A 21,053-nucleotide genomic window follows, 5' to 3' on the forward strand; every position below is an offset into this window, starting at 1 on the left:
AGTGTGTTTCTCAAAACCGGAAGAAACTTTGGTGAGACCAGTCTGGGAGATTTTGGGTTAAAGTTTGAAAGTTTTTGTTCTGTTTTGTTTTGTTTTGTTTTTACTGCAAAACTCCCAAGGCTTTAAATATAATAAAGAGCATTTTAAAAGTGCAAGGTGGAATGTGTAAAAGAGATTACATCTCTCAAACTGTACATTTGCCAATTCCTTCCACTTTTTCAGTGCATATCATGGGGCAAGTATGCCACCAAAAACACTTCACAACAGCAAAAGGCTGAATTATTTCTAAAGCTCCCCCAAGCTGTAAAATTATTTTTTTGTACAATTTTCCCTTCTGATTAAAAAACGTAATGCTTAACACTATTAGCAATGTCATAAAATAGTAAAGTGTAAAAAAAATATGTATTCAGATATTCAGTGTTGAAGCTGAATTCCTTTTTAAAATTCGCATTTTGGAATAATAGTAATAAGAATGGATAAGGGTTATTAAGCAGCTATTTAATGTACAAGATACTGTGATAAGTGCTTTATATGGATTATCTAATTTAACTCTCACAAGAACCTTGTGATGTATCTATTATTTCTATTTCCTATTTACAGATAAGGAAACTGGTGTTCAAAGAGGTTTGAAAAATAGTACAAAGCCATCCAATTAGCAAGAGACAGAGGCAAGGCCTCCGCCTATTACAGTTTAATTCTAAGTATAATAAATAACCAACTCATTAAGTCTTCTCCTTTTCTGTACCCCAACTCAGCAAGCTGCCACAACAAACCAGAAATAAACTAATTGCAATGGTAATTATATTTCATCTAAATTTCTTGAGTTTAGCATGAAATAATGTTGACCCATCGGTCTCTTATGTATACTAGAAATAGATATATATAACAACTAAATGTTACCAAATGGTTTATTATGATTGGTGCTAAATTACAATGCATATGAAATGGAGTCATTTATGGAAACACATAAAAATAGTTACCTATTCTGTAATTATATTCACACAAGAATCTGAAATATAGTTTCTGTTCTTCTTTTAAAATATATCCACAGAATGACTTTTGTCGTTTTCACCATACAATTTTACAACACTGATATTGCACCTGTATCATTTACCATACTATAAGAACTAAACAGAATATGAAAGCAGTTAATAGCAAATTAATTTTTTATATCCATCAATGAATCCAAAGAAAAGAGTAGTTTGTTTCCATTGGCAGTGAGAATAGACGGTAGTAATTTGCAGTGTAGATATTGCATACATAGATATGTATGTATATATTTATATGTTGCTCAGGGCTGTTCCATCTATAGGCAGTTGCCTTCTGAGTGAACCAATGATTGCCAAAATGATGTGCAATTCCATTGGGACAATTAGTAGTAGTATTTTCTATCATGTTTTTCTCGCAAAAACAAATAGGTAAGAAAGAAATACAGCAGGCTAAGATCTACAGTGTTACATCCCAAGGTAAAAACAGTTACTGAGTTATTAGAGTCACAGTAGTTTATGTATATTTGCTATTCACAGACTGCAGACTTTTTGCTGAATAACTGAGCTGCTGAGAACTGACGACATGTAGACATGCATTCATGTGAGTCCATAACTAATGATGTTTATACTGTAATAAGCACATTCATTTTAACACCAGTCAGTAAACAAATTCCTTTAAAGTTTGAGCTAAATCTGCTATCACAATTACACACAAAAATAACCTGTAAACAATTTGACGTTACATTTATGTACAAGCGAACTGCATTGGAAAGGAGAAGAGGTAATTTCATTGGGTGTCACTTGTTATTCATCAATGTGCAACAAACTGACCCAAGTCATCAAGTGCTTGAATGAGGTCAGGAAAAAGTAACATGAACAAGGCCCCAATAAGTCACCACTCAGCATTTGTACCAGCAAAATTCAGAATCCTCTATTTGTGGTGACATCACATTCACAGCATCAGAAACAGATGTCACGAGGAGCTTGATAATCCCTGGTCAGATGCACTTGAAATTTCCAGGTAACCTGATCAAGAGGGTCTTTAACTTTAAAAGTGTAAAGGGTGGTGCTGATATTATGTAAAAACGTCAATTTAATTTGGACGAATTATTTTGTTGGTTAGATTTGACCCAGTGCTCTGGTTTTGAAAGACATGGGGAAGAGGAATTCAACTAAGATTACTAAGTTCCTTCAGCCAACACAAAGATTCCTGATTTTACAGACTAAGCTGGGTGTCATTGCCAATCTAAGGAGTGACTCATGTAAAGCAGATTCTATTAACAGATTACAGTGGGACTCTCTGAAGTGCAGCTCCCCTAAGTTTGTGTTTCTGTGTGTCTTAACTAGAATACCTTTCCAATTATTCATGAATCAATTTCCTTAGAGACAAAAACAGGGTAATTAATGAGAGATTTTGACATCCGCCACCCATGATTTACAAAAATACATTAGTTTGTCCATCTCTAAACTAAGCAGTATATTTTAAGACAAATTTTCCTGATTCAACTTTCTCCTTTGGAATTAAAAATAAATAAATAAAATAAAGTGACTGAGGAACATGAAGTTAGGATGATGTAAAACGTCCCCTCTGCTCCAAAATTTTGGGGAAAAAACAATCGCTCCTTCAAATGTTCTCAAACCTAATTAGAACATTTCATTGCTTTAAAAAAATGGATTTTCTTTCTTATGTTTTTAAGACAACATCTGCAGAAGGCTGGTGAAAAAAGGATTCAGTGACGGTGCTTGGTTAGTTTACAAGTGCTTCTGTTGTGTGGGCACACCTGACAGATCTCTGGGAGGAGGGATCTGTGCTAGGACTATCCACTGAAGGCATGGGCTTGTGTGCATACAAACTGACCCCAAGGAGCAGCAGGGAATCTCTGTTTGCATAGGTTGACTTTAAATATTTTTCACATTCCCCAGTAATATGCAAAGCACGTGGCTACGAATGAGTATACAACTTACTGTATTCTTAAGATGCCCAAAATTCGTTAATTTGGTTGTTATGTCTGTAAAATGCCAAAATAGGTAAGTAAGATTGTCTTGTATTTGACTGACATTGTTCTTTCTTTGAGCAACTATTTGGGTATTGTATAAACAGGCTCCAAGTGTTATTTGCAGGAGACTAAAACTTTGTGATTATTACAATGTGCCCTTGACCTTTAGTATCTATTTACAATATGCATATTATAAATTATTTACTATAGCTTTAAATAATTAAACAGAAAATTAGCTCCACTGACAAATCATGTAGGGACACAGGAACCCTCATCAGTGATAAAGTGAAATTAACCAGGGTACAATAAATTAACCAATAGGTAAGTAAAGCACCACTAGGGCAATAACCATTGAATTTGCGCTATCATACACCTACATTTTTCTTTTTCTTCTTAAACATTATCACTGTTCATTTGGTAGTGTTTTGGGTTTTTTCTGGGTTTTTTTTTTTTTTTTGGAATGAAGAAGTTTGAAAACATGTAGTTTGAAATTCCAACAAATGGTTTGGATAAGAGAGCCAGTTTTTACAAGTTTGCTCTTTCCTTAAATGCACTTTTTTTTGGTTTATGATTCATAGATATTAAATCTAAATATTTTGTTAATGTTCTCGGCACCATAAATAAATATATCCACTTTTAGTGGAAGAGAATTTTGGAAATTAGAACTATATTAGACCATCTAGGAAACCAAATATAAATTGTAATAAAAATAAGTTCTCCAAACTGAAAATTCCAAAGTTTTAAACTATGAGCTTTGTTTATGGGTGTATACATATGTATAGCTATATATATATTTATATATATACACACATTAAGATAGATGTACACACATATGTACATATATATATACATAATTTTACACATAAACGCAAAACACACATAAATACACACATTCCTCACACACACACACTCACACATGCATGCACGTATTTCGGTGAAGTTTCTTTTCTAAAGCTGCCTCTCTTTTTCCCGACTTACAACAGTAACAATGAGATGCTGAGGGCAGTTAATCTCATTTGGGCTTTTGACTTGTCTTGAATAAAAAACTGAGACTGTTTAACAAAACAAAAGATGAAAATAGCAGATACCTGGATACACTCATGTATAAACACATATAAACATGCTCATACACCTATTTTACTTCTCCTGAAGCTTGCCCTAGTGACCTGTATGCAGCACAGCAAGCAATTGCAGGTGTCATTTTCTCCCGACCTGGAAGCTAGCTTATCACAGTGAGTTTCTTAGGGTATCAGTACTCACCAGATACTTGTGCTACAACATTATTGCCCCCTTGAAAATTTTTGTGGCATAAAGTACAACCTGTAGCAAATCTGCCCTTTCTTTACCTCCTAGGCAGATGCAAGTCACAAACAAACAAACAAAACTGATGACTTTTAGGAAGGATGTCAGGCTGGGATCTCACCTTGTTTAGCATAGGAGAGAGGAGAAACAGGCAAAGTTCAGAGAACAGAGAAAACAGATTGTACAAAGAGATGGTTAAGCCAGCAGCCTTTAGAGTCTAATAAACTCAGAGGAAAATCTGGCTCTGCCACTTTTTAGCTATGAGCCATTACGTGCTACTTTATCTTTCTGAGCCTCACTGACCTCATCTGTAAAGATAGGATAGTGGTAGGGCTTACTTCATTGGATTATGATAGGATTAAATGAGATAAGGCATGAAAAGTACTTAGCAGAGTTTCAGGTACATAATAATAAATCTGTAATATATATTATTTATAACTTGATATTTAAACCATAATCCTAGAATATTGATCAGAACTACATATAGAAATAATGTTAGTCTAGGATTTGAATGAACTTAATTCAAGTTCTTTATTCCAAATTTGGTTGCTTAGACATTATAATGCTCATGACAGTGACCTATATATGGCATGTACCCAACAAATATTTGCTGCATATATGCATAAACAAACAAATAAATGACTGATTTAAACTTTCTGGGTCCTTAGTTTCCCTTGTATAAAATGGAATTAGAATGACCCTATCATAATTCCATCCCTGGGATGTTGGTATGATACATTAGAAGAAAAATGTCAAATCATTTCAGATACAAATTGTGTTCTAATAAAGTCAGTACATATAAACTAAACAATAAGACTCAGTAGCAAGGACTTGTGCTTAGACTTGTCACACGTTTGGAAACAAGGACATGGGAACCGCCCCTGGGTGAGTCTAGGAAACATATCTTTCAATAAGATTTTACCATCCTCAGTGAGGGAATATTCAACTCAAAGTAATAAAGTGTATGATGAGCAGTTACAGACAATGAAATCACTGGCCTGCTCAAAACACTTTCTCCCCCTTACTAGTTTCATTTCTGAGAGCACTTTGTGGTCTACTGTTGATCAGCTTGGGAAACATCTTTAACAGGATCATGTAAACTGAAAATAATCCCAGAGTGCTTCACAACAAACACATTTAGCTTTTGAAAGATTGACAACATCACTGAAGTATAATTTTTCTGAAGCAGAAAGACTGAAGTAGAAGAAGACAAGACACCTAAACTACGGGCCTTCCTCATCACTACCAGATCCCTGGAAAAAGTTTCCTATTTCTGTAAATCTCAGCTTTCACATCTGTATAAAAAGATAATTATTTCTAACTTCAAATAATTTCCATACATATAATTTCTATACACATTTAAACTGGTTCCAATTTTTATTTTTCTATTTTATCCTATTTATTGACCTGGAAGACTTTCCATATATGGTACAGAAAAAAAAATGCCTTGACAAATTTAAACTCATGCTTAATTTAGAGTTTCTCAAGCTAAGCACTATTGACATTGTGGGCTGGATAACTTTTTGTTATAGAGGGCTTTCCAGTGCACTGTAGGATCTTTAGCAGCATCTCTGGCCTATACTCATTAATTGTCAGTAGCACCCCTCAAATCATGAAACAAAAAAATATCTCCAGGCATTGCCAAAAGATCTCTGGTATGTAAAACTACTCCTGGTTGAGAGCCACGGCCTTAAATGCACATAACCCACATGAATCAAGGAGAGTTTCCTGAAATTGTTTCTCTCTGTCTCTCACCTAAAGGTATAGATAAACCACTGACCACTGGCTGCAATTAAAAAAGACTACTGATGATTAATGTGTATTCTATGTCTTTTTTAGCTTTCAAAAATACATTCTTTTTTTTGAATAAGATGCCACTCTTCACTATATACATGGATATGAGTTTCATTTTTCCCCAGAAATTAGTATTGTTTGAATTTCACATGAGGAGACAAGCTTTACCTAACATTCTCAAGAACTGACATCCACAGTAAAGACAAACTACTGTGCTGAACTAAAAAGCTGTTAAACTATGTAACCAAAGGCTTTTTCCATGCACTTGGATAGCACTCCCACGCACATTATCCACTGAGCTGACATAAACGTAAAAATTGCACATGGCCATGTGCACACTCACACATGCACACTAATGTAATTTGAAAGCAACTCTCATTACTTTATTAAGCATCAGTTCTGCTTTCATTTGTGATGGATGGAGACCACATCAGCAGGAAGGCAATATAAAGTTATGTTGATTTTTCACTGTACAAATGCAGGTAAATTATCTAAAGGTCAATTCTAAAAATAAACTGATAAGATGGAGGAGGTTGCTGGAGACAATAGACTTAATAAACCCTCTGGTTGGCATATAAGTGCTTTTACAAAGCTGATTAACAGGAAGATTACTCCCACCCTCCTCCAGGACAAGCCCTTGATATTTGCTAGGCCAGGCACATTTTTCTTTAACCTTTTAAAAGTAAATTTCCTAAATAATGCAAAGATGACAGTCTGGGAACTTAACATTTTTTATCTAATTGGCAACACAATTTGTTCACAAGCAAGAGAAACATTTTGTGAACATTAGGAAGCCGGGACAGAAAAGGGATCCCGCTTAGGAAGTAGAGGAGAGAGGGCAACAAACTGAATCAAATTTAACCATTTTTGTTTTAATCTTGGCCAGTTTAACATAATTAGTTGCTCATGTTCATCGGTTTCATTAAACATCCTTCACTTTCCTTTGGCAATAATATTTACTCAAATATTCACTCATGATCATGACAAGCATGACCTCTATTTTTATCTTTCTTATAACGTGGGAATTTGGTATGTATCCAGTTACTCTGTTAAATGAATAGGGCCAATTGGATCATTGAAACCCTTTTGAATTCACTCTTTCTTGCTTTCTTTCTTTTTGTTTTTCTTTTCTTTTCTTTTTTTTTTTTTTTTTGCATTTATTCTCACACATGAATTTGGCTTCAAGTTTTTAGTTAATGTCAGGGTTCAGGATCTTCAATTACCTGAGAGCTTCATAGTCCTGATTGAGTCAAATTGGACAAATTTAGCAGTTCAATGGCGCAGGATTTGATTGGTAAAATATAGCTGAATTCACTAATCATTCCATATTCATTTTGGTTATATTTTATGTGTAGTTAATGGAATCACCTTTGGGGCCATATACATCATTAAATTATGGATCATTTTCAATTTCCTCCCACTCATACTAAGTAAGGGCCTAGAAATAAACGACTCTCCTTGGGAAAGATCATTATTTTTATTTCTTGTTGGGTATCATTAGAATACATCTCACTCAGAGATATGCTCCCATCTACCCAGAGCTAAGACTATAATAATGCAGGCTTTTATTTTGGGAAGAAACGCATACACATACACATACACACACAATATGGAGAAACGGTTATGGTTGACAGACAGCAGATGAAATGGCAAAGAATTCATGAAAATCTGTTCTGCCCTAGTCTTAGGTGTTTTCCTTTGGGTGTTTTCTCTTAAGATAATGAATAATGCATGCTTTGACTTATTTGTAGTGGGAAGAAAGTAAGAGAAAATGAGGAAGAAAGTAAGAGAAAAGAAGTAAAGAACTCTTGGCCTCTGCATATTCCCTAAACAGGATAATTTTTCAAAGTAAGGTCTATAGACAATCCTCATCAAAATTATTAAGGAGACTAGCTCAAAATACAAATTTCTTGGCCTCGCTTCAAGTTTCTGAATCAGACTCTTTGAAGTTAAGTTGAAGGAATCTGCATTTTTACAAACGCTACACATGATTTTTGTGCATACTGAGTATTAAAAACACTATTAAAAAGTTTGCAATGGAGATCACTGGAAAAAGAATCTACATTCCAACATATACAGCAAGATGAGAATAATAGGCATTTCAAACAAATAAGCTCTGTGTTTGCATCACAAGGCTGTGATTATTAAAGTTTAAGACACTATTCTTTCAGCAGGGGTAGTGAGCAATAACCATTTCGTCTGAAACCAGAATGATGAAGGCAATATAAACCAAACCTATTCCAGCAGGTTTCATTTGGTCTAATTTCTCTGCAGATATTAATCATTATACAGTTCTATACAAATGACATGTAACTCCATTGTAACTCAGGATACAGAATGTTCACTCTGGTTCTTTCTCTAGTGTGCTGTTTTGACAATATAAAAGAAAATAAATAAATTGAAGCTGTGGGGCATCAAGATTGCAAGACACCAAAAATACCAAGACATTAAAGAGAGAAATGGCCCATGCTAAACCTATAAACCAGCATGCAAATTGGCAAAAACTTTTATCTGCCACAGAGTCATCATAAGGAAAAATAAACTCCCTTCATTTTTCTTTTGAAAATTGGTATGTCAGGTGAAGGTGACAAAGAACTCTTCCTAAAAGTTCACAGAAAGAGTCTTATTAATTCTAGTAAAGATCATGCAGAAGACCAAGGCTAGTCAAATTCCATGGCATGGTATATAGTGTCAGAAAACACCAGCACTCAAATTCGCAGATCTACACTATAGTAAATACAAATGGAAGGTTGGAATTGTAGCAAAGGAAAATGTATAAGAATCAAAATTTGGTTCTCATCGTGGGAGCTGGTGTCAAGTAATTTTACAAAACACCATACATGCCTTCCTTTTGTCTCAGGGTAGCATGTTTTGTTTGACACCAACAAAGGATCCTCAGAGAAGAATCTAAAGCCTGGGAAAGCAAAAGTAATCCAGAAGCGCAGGCAGTAATGGGGCCCAGAACAAGCAACACACCTGTGCCTATGGATAAAGGTTCCTCTGAATCTAACAAGGCTAATTTAAAAGAGAAAAATTCCATGTCAGCACCATTTAATAAATGTGTTCCCCCAAAATGAATTGGTTGGAATGGATACAACTATGAAGGAATAAAGAGCAAAGGGAACACTTATTATTTGTGCATTGTTCCCCCTTTTATTTTAATTCACCATGCATGCATTTTCAGTAAGATAACTGTGCCTATAAATACAAAGGATAACATCAGTGCATATTTTGGAAGCCACTTTACTTCATTATTTTTTGACAGCATTTCAGTGCAATTTTTTCCCAGCAGGGGAAAGAAAATCACAATACCATATGATCTAGTAGTTTTATATTCCTGTCTTCCCCTTTTCCTGCTGAATGCAGATCAGTTCATTTTTGATAGTGGGTATAAGGACTTTGTAAATATGTTTCTGACTTCAGAAAACCCACATACCTTTAAGGAATGATCTCCCAAAGCTCACTGGATTTCAGTATCACGGGATTTCCCAGAAGGCAATCTAAGTTGGGGCTCTACACATTTGATTCCCCATTCATTGTATCCACTTGATACTACTAACTTCTTTATATTAGCAATTTATGGCCCTTGTCATAACCAATGTTCGAGAAGTAAACCATATATATTGTTTTGTTCAGAATTAAACAAAAAGTTCTAAAAACTATTTTCACTTCAGGGAAACATGCCCGAGTCACAGTGACTACCAGAGTTACTAGAGCATGTACTCTTATAACTCACTTACCCAGAATTCATTTCCAATGTTGCAGGTTACCTGGACCTCACTTGATAACTCCACTCAAACTAGGTACTTTAAGCCTCCTCAGAGCCTTTTACTGGCCAGGTCTATGTTCATTTCTATATAAACACTCACACAAATAAATGCCATGCTGTTGTCTTAGTTACTTGAATATTTTACCATGGGATGAGTGCCAGTTGAGAGGTGGCCCAGAATAAAATATTGCTGTTGTGATTGTTTTAAACAGGTTTTCTATTCCAGCTTTTTTCACTGGATGTATAAGGAATGTCAGAGCAGAGAAAACTCATGACAGGTCAGGGGTCAGAGGAACACTGCCATGAACATTCCTTTTGCAGTGTTTAATTTCCTGTTTAAAGACTGTAGTAGAAATATTGGGTTGACTATCATCTTAATTCTTTAACTCTTATGAGGGTATCTCTCTATCTTGAGACCATTACAGTCAGGTCTGAAATTTAAGGAAGTTGGAACTTTGGCCATTTTAGTTAGACCCCAAAGTCTTTGACAGTACTTCCAGTGACAACACGATAATCATTTGACCAAAGTGAGTTTCAGGATATTTTCCCCAAATTCAACTTCTTGACCCATTAAGCTCTGGGATTCTTTGCAAGATCTTCTGTCATTAGGATGATGGTATTGTCATGTGCTATCAAGAAACGTTGAAAAGAATGAAGACATACTGGTAAGCTTTACAAACAAAGCTGTGTTGTAAAGATCAAATATCTGCTAATATATTAATACAGAAAAGATACCACTTAAATTCATAAATTATGATTCTCTTGACAACTCAACTTCCAAGATAAACTTTCTTTTTCACTTATGTAAAACTAAACTCCATTCAAACCTTCAGGACAAGGAAACATTAGCTGAGTCTGTCATCCAAGTGTGAAGGCAAGAATTACAAAAATTCAGAAAGATATTCGTATACTAATCATCACTAAGAACAGAAATCAAGACAGAATGTCTTACATAATAAATGTGCATCAATGAAAGATTTCAAAAGGAAGAAATTAGTCATTGTTTTCCTCCTACAGATATCATCCAATTGCCTTTATTACCTGTGATACACATACACACATGCACACACACGCAATAAAACAAATTAGTAGTGCTTGGCACAAAATTATTAATTGACATATTATTTTTTGGTTACCACTGAAATGCATGAGGAATGCTGAAAATAAAAACTGGTCTTTTAACCTTCATGTAGCACAAGTCTATGAAAGAGCTATTGGTACCTTAGTAAAATACAGAGTTACATGGATGGATGGCTATTAACAGTTTCTTTTTGGCTGTGTCTATACAGGTCAGGATGTAATTGAAAAAGACAGTTTCATTTAGAAATCTGAAACCTTAACTTTGGAGCTTCATTTACCTTGCTGGGTTGTTACAGACATCTTAAAAATGACACAGCTAAATCCTAGCATAGGCACAGCCAAAGCCCGAATCCCAAAGGCAAACAAAAACGGCTACAAGCAAGTAAAAATGTAGCTTCGTAGTTTAAAATTTTTACAAGAAATTATTAGGTTGTGTGTGGAATACAACTTTCTCTAAAACAGACAAAAGGCTGGACCCTTATTCAAGTACTATATGTTGTCCTTAGTTCCACAACAACACAGGAACACAGAACTTAATGTGAATTATGTGGAAAGGCCACACCATTAAACTGTGGGTAGTAAGAACGCTGAAAACATGGAGAAAAGGGTGATAATTCAGTTCAGGGTAGAGAAGGCTGAGTGTGGAGTCATTTAGCAGAAAATTTTGTGGATATGAATGTTTGATTTTTTAACACAAAGAATGTTTGACCAGATCTCCTCATCCTCTCTTAATGCAGACAAAGAGCAAAGCAGTAAAATGGAGCCTGAGGGTATTAATTTCAAAATAAGGAATACAATTTGTTGATGATGAGAGTCATTTGATGTTAGAAAGTGTTGTGAAGAAAGGCTGGGAGATCTTCCCAAAAGAATTTTAAGAAAGAGTCAGAAGCTCATCCATCTGAACTATTCTAAGAGAGGGCTGCTGGGAGCAGGCACACAGCCCTTGGGAGGTCTAGGCCCCGGCATCGTGTGCGTCAGGTGTATATACATACTTAGTTGTGCTTGTGTTGCACAAATACTCATGCATACGGAGTCAATATAAACTGGCACATATAGATTTGAGTGAAAAGTCATATAAATTTGCCATTCCCCCCTAACCCCATAAACAAAAGAAAAACCAAAATTAAAAATTCCAAACTTATGCCATTGGGCCAGATCTTTTTCTACCATACCCTCATTCAAAGGAGGGAGGTAGAAGATGAGAGAAAAAACCCAGTTTGGGATAAATGACTCCCAAGGCCTCTCAGCTGCTTTTATGTAGCTGGCTCTCATTATATATAAGATAGCACATGGGACCAAGTAAACAAACAAATAACTAAAAAAGATTTTCTTGTACTTCCACATCTAGAAAGAAATCTACCCTGTGGATTTACATGTTAAGGTGAACTAGGTAAAGTAGGCAGTAGTACATCAATGGACTATTGTGTTCTAAGAAATGTGCATCATTAGTTGTATTTTTTCCTTTAAAATATGAATTCCTTTTAGGAGGTTAATTTCAAAATGATGACTTTTTTTTCTTTTCCCGCCCCCAGCCCTCCCTTATAGATGATACTTCCGTAAAAGTTCAGATTGCCAAGGATGTTTTCTCTCAGGAAACCGATCTGGAATTTTGATTTTTAGGAAATCCTGGATACATTTCTCCAGCTCCTCCTCAATTGAGAGCTTTTCTTTAACAGCTTTTTTTTTGCTGCTCATGTTCGATTCCCTGGAGCCTGAAGTCAGAGTCCGGAGTAAGTCGCTTTTCCGCCGCATCTCTGACTGTTGGATCAGCTGGACAGGGCCCTTCTTGATGGGACGGTCCAGAGTCTGGATGTTGGTCTGTCGTGTCACGGGACCACAGATGACCGTCTCCTGGGGAGAGCTGGCTTCAGACTGGCTGTCGCAGCTAGATGTGGAGAGGTCATTGCAAGATGTGCCGCTCTCCCCTTCTTTGTCACCTTTGCCATTCTTGCAGCAGCAATCGCAGTGTGAGGGTGACCATCTGGAAGGCTCACCTGAAAAGAACGCAAAGGACCCAAAGGATTAATGCCAGCCAGGTCAGTTGGAGTAGCAGTATAACACTTGGACATACACACAAACACACATAAGAGAAGCATCACGGAACCATGCTTTTAGAAAGTGGGGTGGCACCCAGGGTGGGCTGCAACAGGAGCACCCAAAAGCCAAGTCCATGAGGGGAAGAAATTAATGATGGCATGCTATATAAGAGGAAATATAGTATAAAGCTTAAGCCCATGAGCATGGGAGTCAGGAATACCCAGCTAACATCATTTATTAAGCTTGTCACCTTGGCACATCCCCTAGATTTTCAGTCAGTTTCCTCATCTGTGGTATAAGGGTAATAATTTTCCTACTATCTGGAGTTATAGGAAGGAGTTAGATAAATCAAAATTCTTAATGCAGTATCTCCCTCACAGTAAGCTCTCAATAAAAGCTGGCCAATTTTCCATAACTGATGGAAAGCTCCAAGTGACAGCAGTCAGGTACAACAGGAGGAGACTATGAAAGCAGAATGACAGTAACCAGGGAAAGGGGACTGACTCTGTGCCTGTCCCTATCTGGGTATCCCTCAGCTCCTTGGTCCTTAACAAAAACTCTCTTAACTCAGTAGTTCCAATTTCAGTCTCCATACAAGGAAACTAAGACCCCAAGAGTTTGAGAAACTTGCCAGAGTTTGTACATTTGAAAGTGGCAGAGCTGATATTTGAATACAGATCTTCCAAGGGCCATAACCATGCCAATTAACCATTTTATTCACTATCCTTGTTAGTAAAATCCTTGCTTCTACTTCAAAAGAATTTTCAAGTTATAACTTCCCTGAATTTCTTGTTAACCTCTCCTCAGAAGTGTTTGCTTTTTTCTCCTCTCTGAATTATAGTTCTACTTTGTAAATACCTCTATTATTGCACGTATTACGTTTTGTTATATATCATATTAGCTGCTAAGCCATGAGCTCCTTAATATGAGCATAGTGAAGTATCCGTTGTTGTAATACCAGCAAATATGCCAAGGAACAACATAGAAAATTGATAAAATACCGTATTATAACTTTTAAGTCCCTGGATCTAGCCACACCTGAAGCTAGTCTTGCCAGTGAGCTTTTCATTTATATGATAAACTATATTCTGTGTCATTTTTAAAGCCAATATGAGTCCCTCTTCTCCCACTCCTCTGAGTCTTGACTCATAATGCTGCATTTAGCAATTTGAAGGCAGAGCAATGTTGCAGATGCACAGTGGCTCCATGAACCAGGAAGAAAAAGTCCACAATCATGGCACAAAGCAACTTCCTAAAAATAAATCACTGCCCCCCACTTCCACCCTCTGAACAGCCACAGTCTTCCTGGAGTCATAAACTTAATACTATTTACCGATCATGTATTACATGCTGGGCACTTCTACAATTCTTTGTTCTTAATCCATAAAAGTAAAGAGAACAAATTCCTTTATGATATTGAGGACAAGGATAATGTGCCCCATTTTGATTTACACTATATCTTATTCTCATGAATAATAGGTCACTTTATACAGAATGTTACCTTATTGCCATTTCTAATATAGTCAAAGTAGAGAAAACTTAGAATGAAAACTATTAGGAAAGTTACGTCCTACCTTCTTGTATAATGCCTTTTCTTTACATATTAAATGATTTAAACGTATATACCAACTTGTCTCCATATAATTTTTTAAGAGAAAGTAAAACAAAAGTTTCTATAAATCACAACTCCAGAAGTATCCCTAAATTATACCCACTCTTTCAAGTCACTTTCTAAAATGTGGCTGAGTAATCATCGTATTTATAAAGCCATTAAATTAAATGCAACAATCCAATTAGCCAAAAAGGAATCACAATAGCTGTACTGTTCTAGTTATCTCATGCTATTATACATTTTCCATGCAATACAGAAACTGTTCAGCATATACCAGCTGGTGACTGAAAATATCAGTAATAGAAAATAGTTTCTGTCTGCCAGCATACATTTTGAGGGGATCATTTTTTACCTTTACTAGGCAGAATCTGCTTCTGCTTCCCCAAACTCGGCAACCCCTATACCAAAATGACTTAACTGAGAAATGGCTCCAATGAATTGCGCTGAGGAAAAGTAATCACATCACACCAGAGACAATCTGGTTTTAAACCTTTTTGGAAAAGTGCAGAAATTGAATTTAGCTTTTACAAAAAGAAGAGGAAGAGGGGAAATACAAAAAGGAAGAAGAGAAGAAATATATGCTGGGATACACCTATTACCTTAAAAGCAAGATTACAAAATATTTTGGCCATAAACCCTGCCGAACAAGTAGAGAAGCAATTGCCGTCTTTTTGTCCAAGAGTCAGTCATCTTCCCCATGGTAAACTCATTCCATTCAATGGACCCAGAAGGAAAGTTGAGTCTTCTACAAAAGTGTTTGTTTGGGTTTTTTTGTTGTTGTTTATTTGTTTGTTTTTTGAGATAGTCTTGCTCTATCGACCAGGCTGGAGTGCAGTGGTGCTACGATCTCAGTTCACTGCAACCTCCACCTCCTAGGTTCAAGCGATTCTCCTGCCTCACTCTCTTGAGTAGCAGGGACTACAGGCACCTGCCACCACGCCCAGCTAATCTTTTGGTCTGTTCAATAGAGAGGGGGTTTCACCATAGCCAGGCTTTTCTTCAACTCCTGACCTCAAGTGATCTGCCCACCTTGGCCTCCCAATGTGCTGGGATTATAGATGTGAGCCACCGCACTCAGTCTTCCAAAAGTTATTTTAACAACACAAACACCATCATGTGAAAAATTTCTGTATATGCATGTGGAAAGTTGCATGAAGCCCTCACTATGTGCCAAGCCAGGAACCTGGCAATGATGCAGTTATTTCCTCCCTGAACTGCTGGGATGATCATGTATTTAAATATCATCTGGGATCCTCCTGCTACAAACAGAAGTATTGCTTTCCACTTACTCTGGGCACTATCACTACCAAAGGGAAATTGAGCAACTTAATTCTAGTGGAGGTTGTCATACTACCATGTTTCAAGATTCTTTGAGAACATTTGACTGTTTTACTTGCCATTTATTTTGGCAAGATAATTTATGAGATGGCTTCTGATGTCTATATATTATATTAAACCAAAAAAGAAAGATAGGATCGGAAGGGCCCATCCAGCTGATTCAATATTATAGGATTAATAGTACTACAGCCCAACTGTAGTCCTACATGAAGAGTTGTTGTGAAGTTTGAAAAATAATCAAATGTGAGAAGATAACCACCCCATATCTTTTCTAGGAGCACTGTCTGCCTGACTACCCTCTTCCCAAGAACCTACTTACAAGCAAAGAGGTTTTAAATCAGAACACAGAAATGACACATGTAAGCTCCAGACCCCTTTGACCTTGCAGTCCCACTGTGATATGCTTACAAGTCTTGGGAAGTGTGGAAAGATCTATGAAAGGTCAGTTCTGTAACACAAAGTATTCTAGAATCCCCCCAATTATAGCAAATAATGATCTCATAAATACCTTGGTACTTCAAATTGCAATGTATTTTGCTTTCAGTTTGCTGAAGTTTCAATACTGGCTGGAATAATTCTCTCCATTTGGGGAGAAAATAGGTTAGAATTGATTAGACAGATGTGGGAAGAAAACCATTTCATTCCAAGAAAAGTCTGATTTATTGATATTAAAAAAGCAGGAAATCTACTGCCTGTTTGGGGAGTTATTATCTAGTTGCTGGTCAGAGAGCCTAATAGCTCTACCTTGTTTTTTAATAAGTCATTGCTGAATTTGTTGAATATTATATGATTTTGGTGCCTGCTACATAAGAGTGGCTTGATAAATGTTTGATGAATAATCAATGAATGAGCTGAACACATATGTTGAATTGTATCAAGTTGATAACATGGCAGTGCAGGTCCCAGGCGCCAGAGTCAGGCTTCACAATTTGTCACCTATGAGACCTTACATAAATTACTTCAACTCTCTAAGCCTCAGTTTACTCATCTGAAGAATAAGGCTGTTAACAGTATTCTCTTCACAGGGCTTTGAAGAAAATTAAATGCGATAGCTAATGTAAAGGATGTTTCATAATTTGTGGCACACTAAGTATTCCATTCAAATATACATCTTTGTTCTACTACAATGCTGACACTATTCCATATAAGGGAAACAAATCAGGAGCTTGCTATATAATTATAATGTTTCCATCAATACACTACACAACTAATTCTTAGGTCTAGCTGGAATATCACATTAGTAATGACACTGATGTTACAGCTGGATGCATCAGGAAAATGTGTATTCAGTGGTTAGTAATGTCTGCCTCAGCGTAGGAATGGTGAGTGAGTGACCACAAGCACATACCGTGTCTGGGACATGGTGTGTGAACAGGGTATGTTTTTGGAAAAAAAGGAGTCTTTATAGTGCAGTGCTTAAAATTTCACAAATGGATGAGCCCTTCAGGATAAAAATTTACTTGAAAACACATCAAATAAACTTAAATCCAGAAAGGGAAAGAATTTGCATTTTGGATTAAACAGGGAGAAGCAGGAAACTCAGTTATATTAAGTCCTTAAAGCCCTAAATCTTCAAGCATTTTACAACTTAGAAAAACTGAGGACGAATCAAGCAAATTGTATGATTAGACTTGGCCCCCTTCCACTATAGACCTCACTGTGGCAGTTCTTACTGATAAAGAAGAACTTAAACAGAAAAGACTGCAGAATATTTCTCCTCTATGAAAAATTCAAACCGAGCTGAGTGAAACATGACTTAGCAAACTCACAAAGTGCTTATGCATTTTTAAAAGAGGCAGCTCTGCAATGTACCCACACTTCAAATTTTCCGCCTGCTAATGGTTGTGAGCACAATGCACATCATTTACTGCAACAGCTGGGAAAACTGCTTTCCCCTGTCTTCTCCGTCAATGATGTAGGAGCCTGCCAGTCTGGGAGCTAGGTGGCCAGATTTAATTTATCGAGGCTGCTGAAAGGCTTTCTTGGCATCCCAGTTGAAAAGTCAATAATGGCCAAATTGATGTTTTTATAATTCTGCTAACCTTGAAAAAGATATTGCATAGTGGAGATTGGGAATAGGCAGGCTATGAGAGCTTCTGAAAAAAGTTTGTCTTCAAGCTTGACAATCATCATTTCTTGCTTGCAGTTGACCTTTTTCACTCATGAGCAGTTGGTCTTGGAGGGGCCCAGTGGGGGCTTCTATTGAGAGATGTTTAGTATGGGCAAGGACAGACAGTTAAACTAGCCATGCATCCATCAGAGTCAGTCAGGAACACAGGCACCTCACCAGTTACCTGAACAGGGAGAATTTAACATAAGTATTGGTTAGACAGATATGGGAGAAGTGAAAATGCAAACAGGTGACAGTGAAGAGACAAAGATAGTGGCTGCAGGAGGTGGCTACCATCTTTAAGTCTGAGGAGACAAGTAAAAGAAGATGCAGTTATTAGAACCTAAAAGCTTAGAGGAGGTGTTGTGTGGAGGTTGGACTCAGACATCTGAGGAGGGCCATGTGGCCTGCTGGTGCTGATGTCTCTGAAGCAGCCTGGCTCAGGGGATTATAGAGGGGAAAAAGGGAAGCTAGAACCAACTGCTTCTGGAGTAAACAAAAGCTGGGCTGACGCTGATAGGAGCAAGGGGCAAGCAAGGAATTCTTCCCATGTTTTAGCGTCTCCCTCTAGCACCCCCTATTGACAGAGCCTAACAGAAAGCCAGCTGGGCAAAGGAAAAGTGTAGTTAGCCTGTGTGGTTAACCCCAATCCCAGTCCTGACATCACAAATAGAGTATAAAGGGGTGTGTTTGGAGTTGAGAGACAACACCTTAACAACCAGGACACTCCCTGTGAGGGATGCAAAAGAAATGAAAGACACTCTTGACCTGCAGGAATGTGTGCTCTACTGCACAAGCTAGGAAATGAAAATTCAAACAAACAAACAAAAAATCACCTCACTTCAGCTGCTGCCCTGCCAGCCCTTTTCCATACCTCAAGGTTTTGCGTGTGATCTTCCCTTTGCCAGCTATGCATCCTTCTACTTTCAAGCTAGTCCCAACCTCCCGCCCGTTGCTTTCACAGCACCATAATGTGTAAACATGGGTAGGTTTCTAGGTTTATTGGCTTAATGTCTGTTTTCCGCACTAGACTGTAGGGGATGTGCTTGTTTCCTTCTGAATTCTAGAGTGTGCTCCAGGGCACACACAGATCAGCATGCCAGGGCATATAGTAGCAGATGCTCATTGAATATCTGTATGATAAATGAATGGGGGAGGAAGCCTGCTGTGTATAGAAAGCAAAGTTTAGTTTAGAGTGTGTGAATATGTGTGTGACAGAGTAAATCTTCCACCCAAAAAGAAAAATGGATTGAAAATTCTGACATGCAAAAGACATTAGAATGGAAAATATTTAGGCATATTGCTAGACAGTTAATGTACATATGACAAAAACATGCTGACCCAGAGAGAAAAATGGCAAAATCTACAGGCCTGTCAAGAACTTTTAAAGTGTTTTACATATATATAATATATATAGTGTTATATATTTTATATATAAAGTATACTTTATATATAAAATGTGTGTATGTGTGTGTATATATATATAGATATAAATTGATCATCACTCAATAATTTATTAGTATAAACATCCCTAAAGCATTGAACAATTAGGTAAAAATTAACTTTCTGGACCATTCAGCCCATGGTTCCTATTTATATACTTTCCCTATTGATAATGATCAGGCATACCCTCTCAGCTCCGAATTTTCACCTGTTAGTTTTAAAGCAATGCAGTGATTTGTTTAACTGTCTTGCTCTTTTAGGATGTAAAAGATGTGACATGTATTCCTTGATGACACATGTATTCCATTTCCCAAGTCATTTTTGCTTTTTTCTTGCTTTCTTCCTCATTTTATTTCATCATCTTAGTCTCAGCTGTTTTTGGATAAGATCACACTTGGTTACTTCAGCCCAAAACGTATTTATTTTCCTACTTCAAGTTCTGCAGCTCATCCTGACCCCTTTTCCTACCTGGTCCTCTTCATCCTAGAGACTTCCTTTTTCATTTTTTTTTTCACTGTTTTTTTGTAAATTGGAACAAGTCTCTCAAAGCCTACAGCTCCTCTCAATCAATATCTCGGCATCTTTTGTCTCTTGAAGTGAAATGTGTACGTATTAACTACAGAGTTTGTATGTTCCATTCTTCCAGTAAAAGCCTCCTTCTTTCTCTTTCCCTATTTCACATTGCCCTTAAATGACTGTCAACCATGGTGCTGTGCCTTCCCAGAAGGGAACACATGGCCCATATTTGAACAGAGTACTCCCCACCCCCTGACCATAGTGGGTGATTCAGGTAAGTGCATGAGACTCAGGATGGGTGAATCCAAGTCCTCATTGGGACTGTTCTGGTGAAATATGGTGGGTCATATGTGCTCTATGATTTGGGAGGTTGCCAAGCTAGGGGTATGTGAGCTCAATGGCCATCTTCCATACCTAATGGGAGGACGTTCAGTCAGAAAGAAGCCAAGTGAGACAGGCAAAGCTGGGAAATAGTGAAGAGAGACCTACATCTAGCAGTATTTAAATGGTCCCAATCCCTAGGTTTATAATTTTATCTTTTGGCTTAATCTAGTGAGAGTAAATTTTATGTTATAACCAGAGTCCTGAACACTACATTAAATTCATGTAAATACACTTACTATCTGTTTAACCTACCTTTTTATCCTCTGAGCCCCTATGCAAGTCTAGCACTAATATTGGTCAGTGCCTTAGGGGACAGGCACTATGACTATTGCTGAGCTACTTTGTAGATAACCTGTTTCTTCTCTGGAATGGTAGCCGCTTTGCTATACCAGTCCCAACATATTTGACTAACACCTCAAAAGATGTACTATAGCTCCCTTGCTACCTATTGTGCATTGTGATTCCAAAAGTGAATAAGGTAACGGTTAACTCTTCTAAACCAGAAACTTGCTGAAATTCTAATAGATACTATTTATTGAGAACTCCCTATGTCTTGTTATTGTGCTCAGCACTTTACATAATTTTATCTTCACAATAACCCTATTAGTGAATGGTGAATTAGTAATAATCTCATTAGTCATTTAGGATGCTATTATTTTATTTTCATGGAAGAAGACACTGT

At 37.0% G+C, this 21,053-nt stretch overlaps 1 protein-coding gene across 3 annotated transcripts in view; it reads right to left on the reverse strand.

The window, feature by feature from the left end:
* Positions 1-894: 894 nt before the first annotated feature.
* Positions 895-21,053, reverse strand: part of KCTD16 (potassium channel tetramerization domain containing 16) — a 314,348-nt gene continuing 294,189 nt past the window's right edge. For all 3 annotated transcript variants that reach the window (XM_003266570.2, XM_030827111.1, XM_030827108.1), the window contains one exon: positions 895-12,925. In XM_003266570.2, coding sequence (XP_003266618.1) covers positions 12,471-12,925 — 455 coding nt within the window. In that variant the 3' untranslated portion in view covers positions 895-12,470. The remainder of the gene's footprint in view (positions 12,926-21,053) is intronic.

The sequence above is a fragment of the Nomascus leucogenys genome, chromosome 2 (genome assembly GCF_006542625.1).
Source record: "Nomascus leucogenys isolate Asia chromosome 2, Asia_NLE_v1, whole genome shotgun sequence".
In the NCBI taxonomy this organism is placed as follows: Eukaryota; Metazoa; Chordata; class Mammalia; order Primates; family Hylobatidae; genus Nomascus; species Nomascus leucogenys.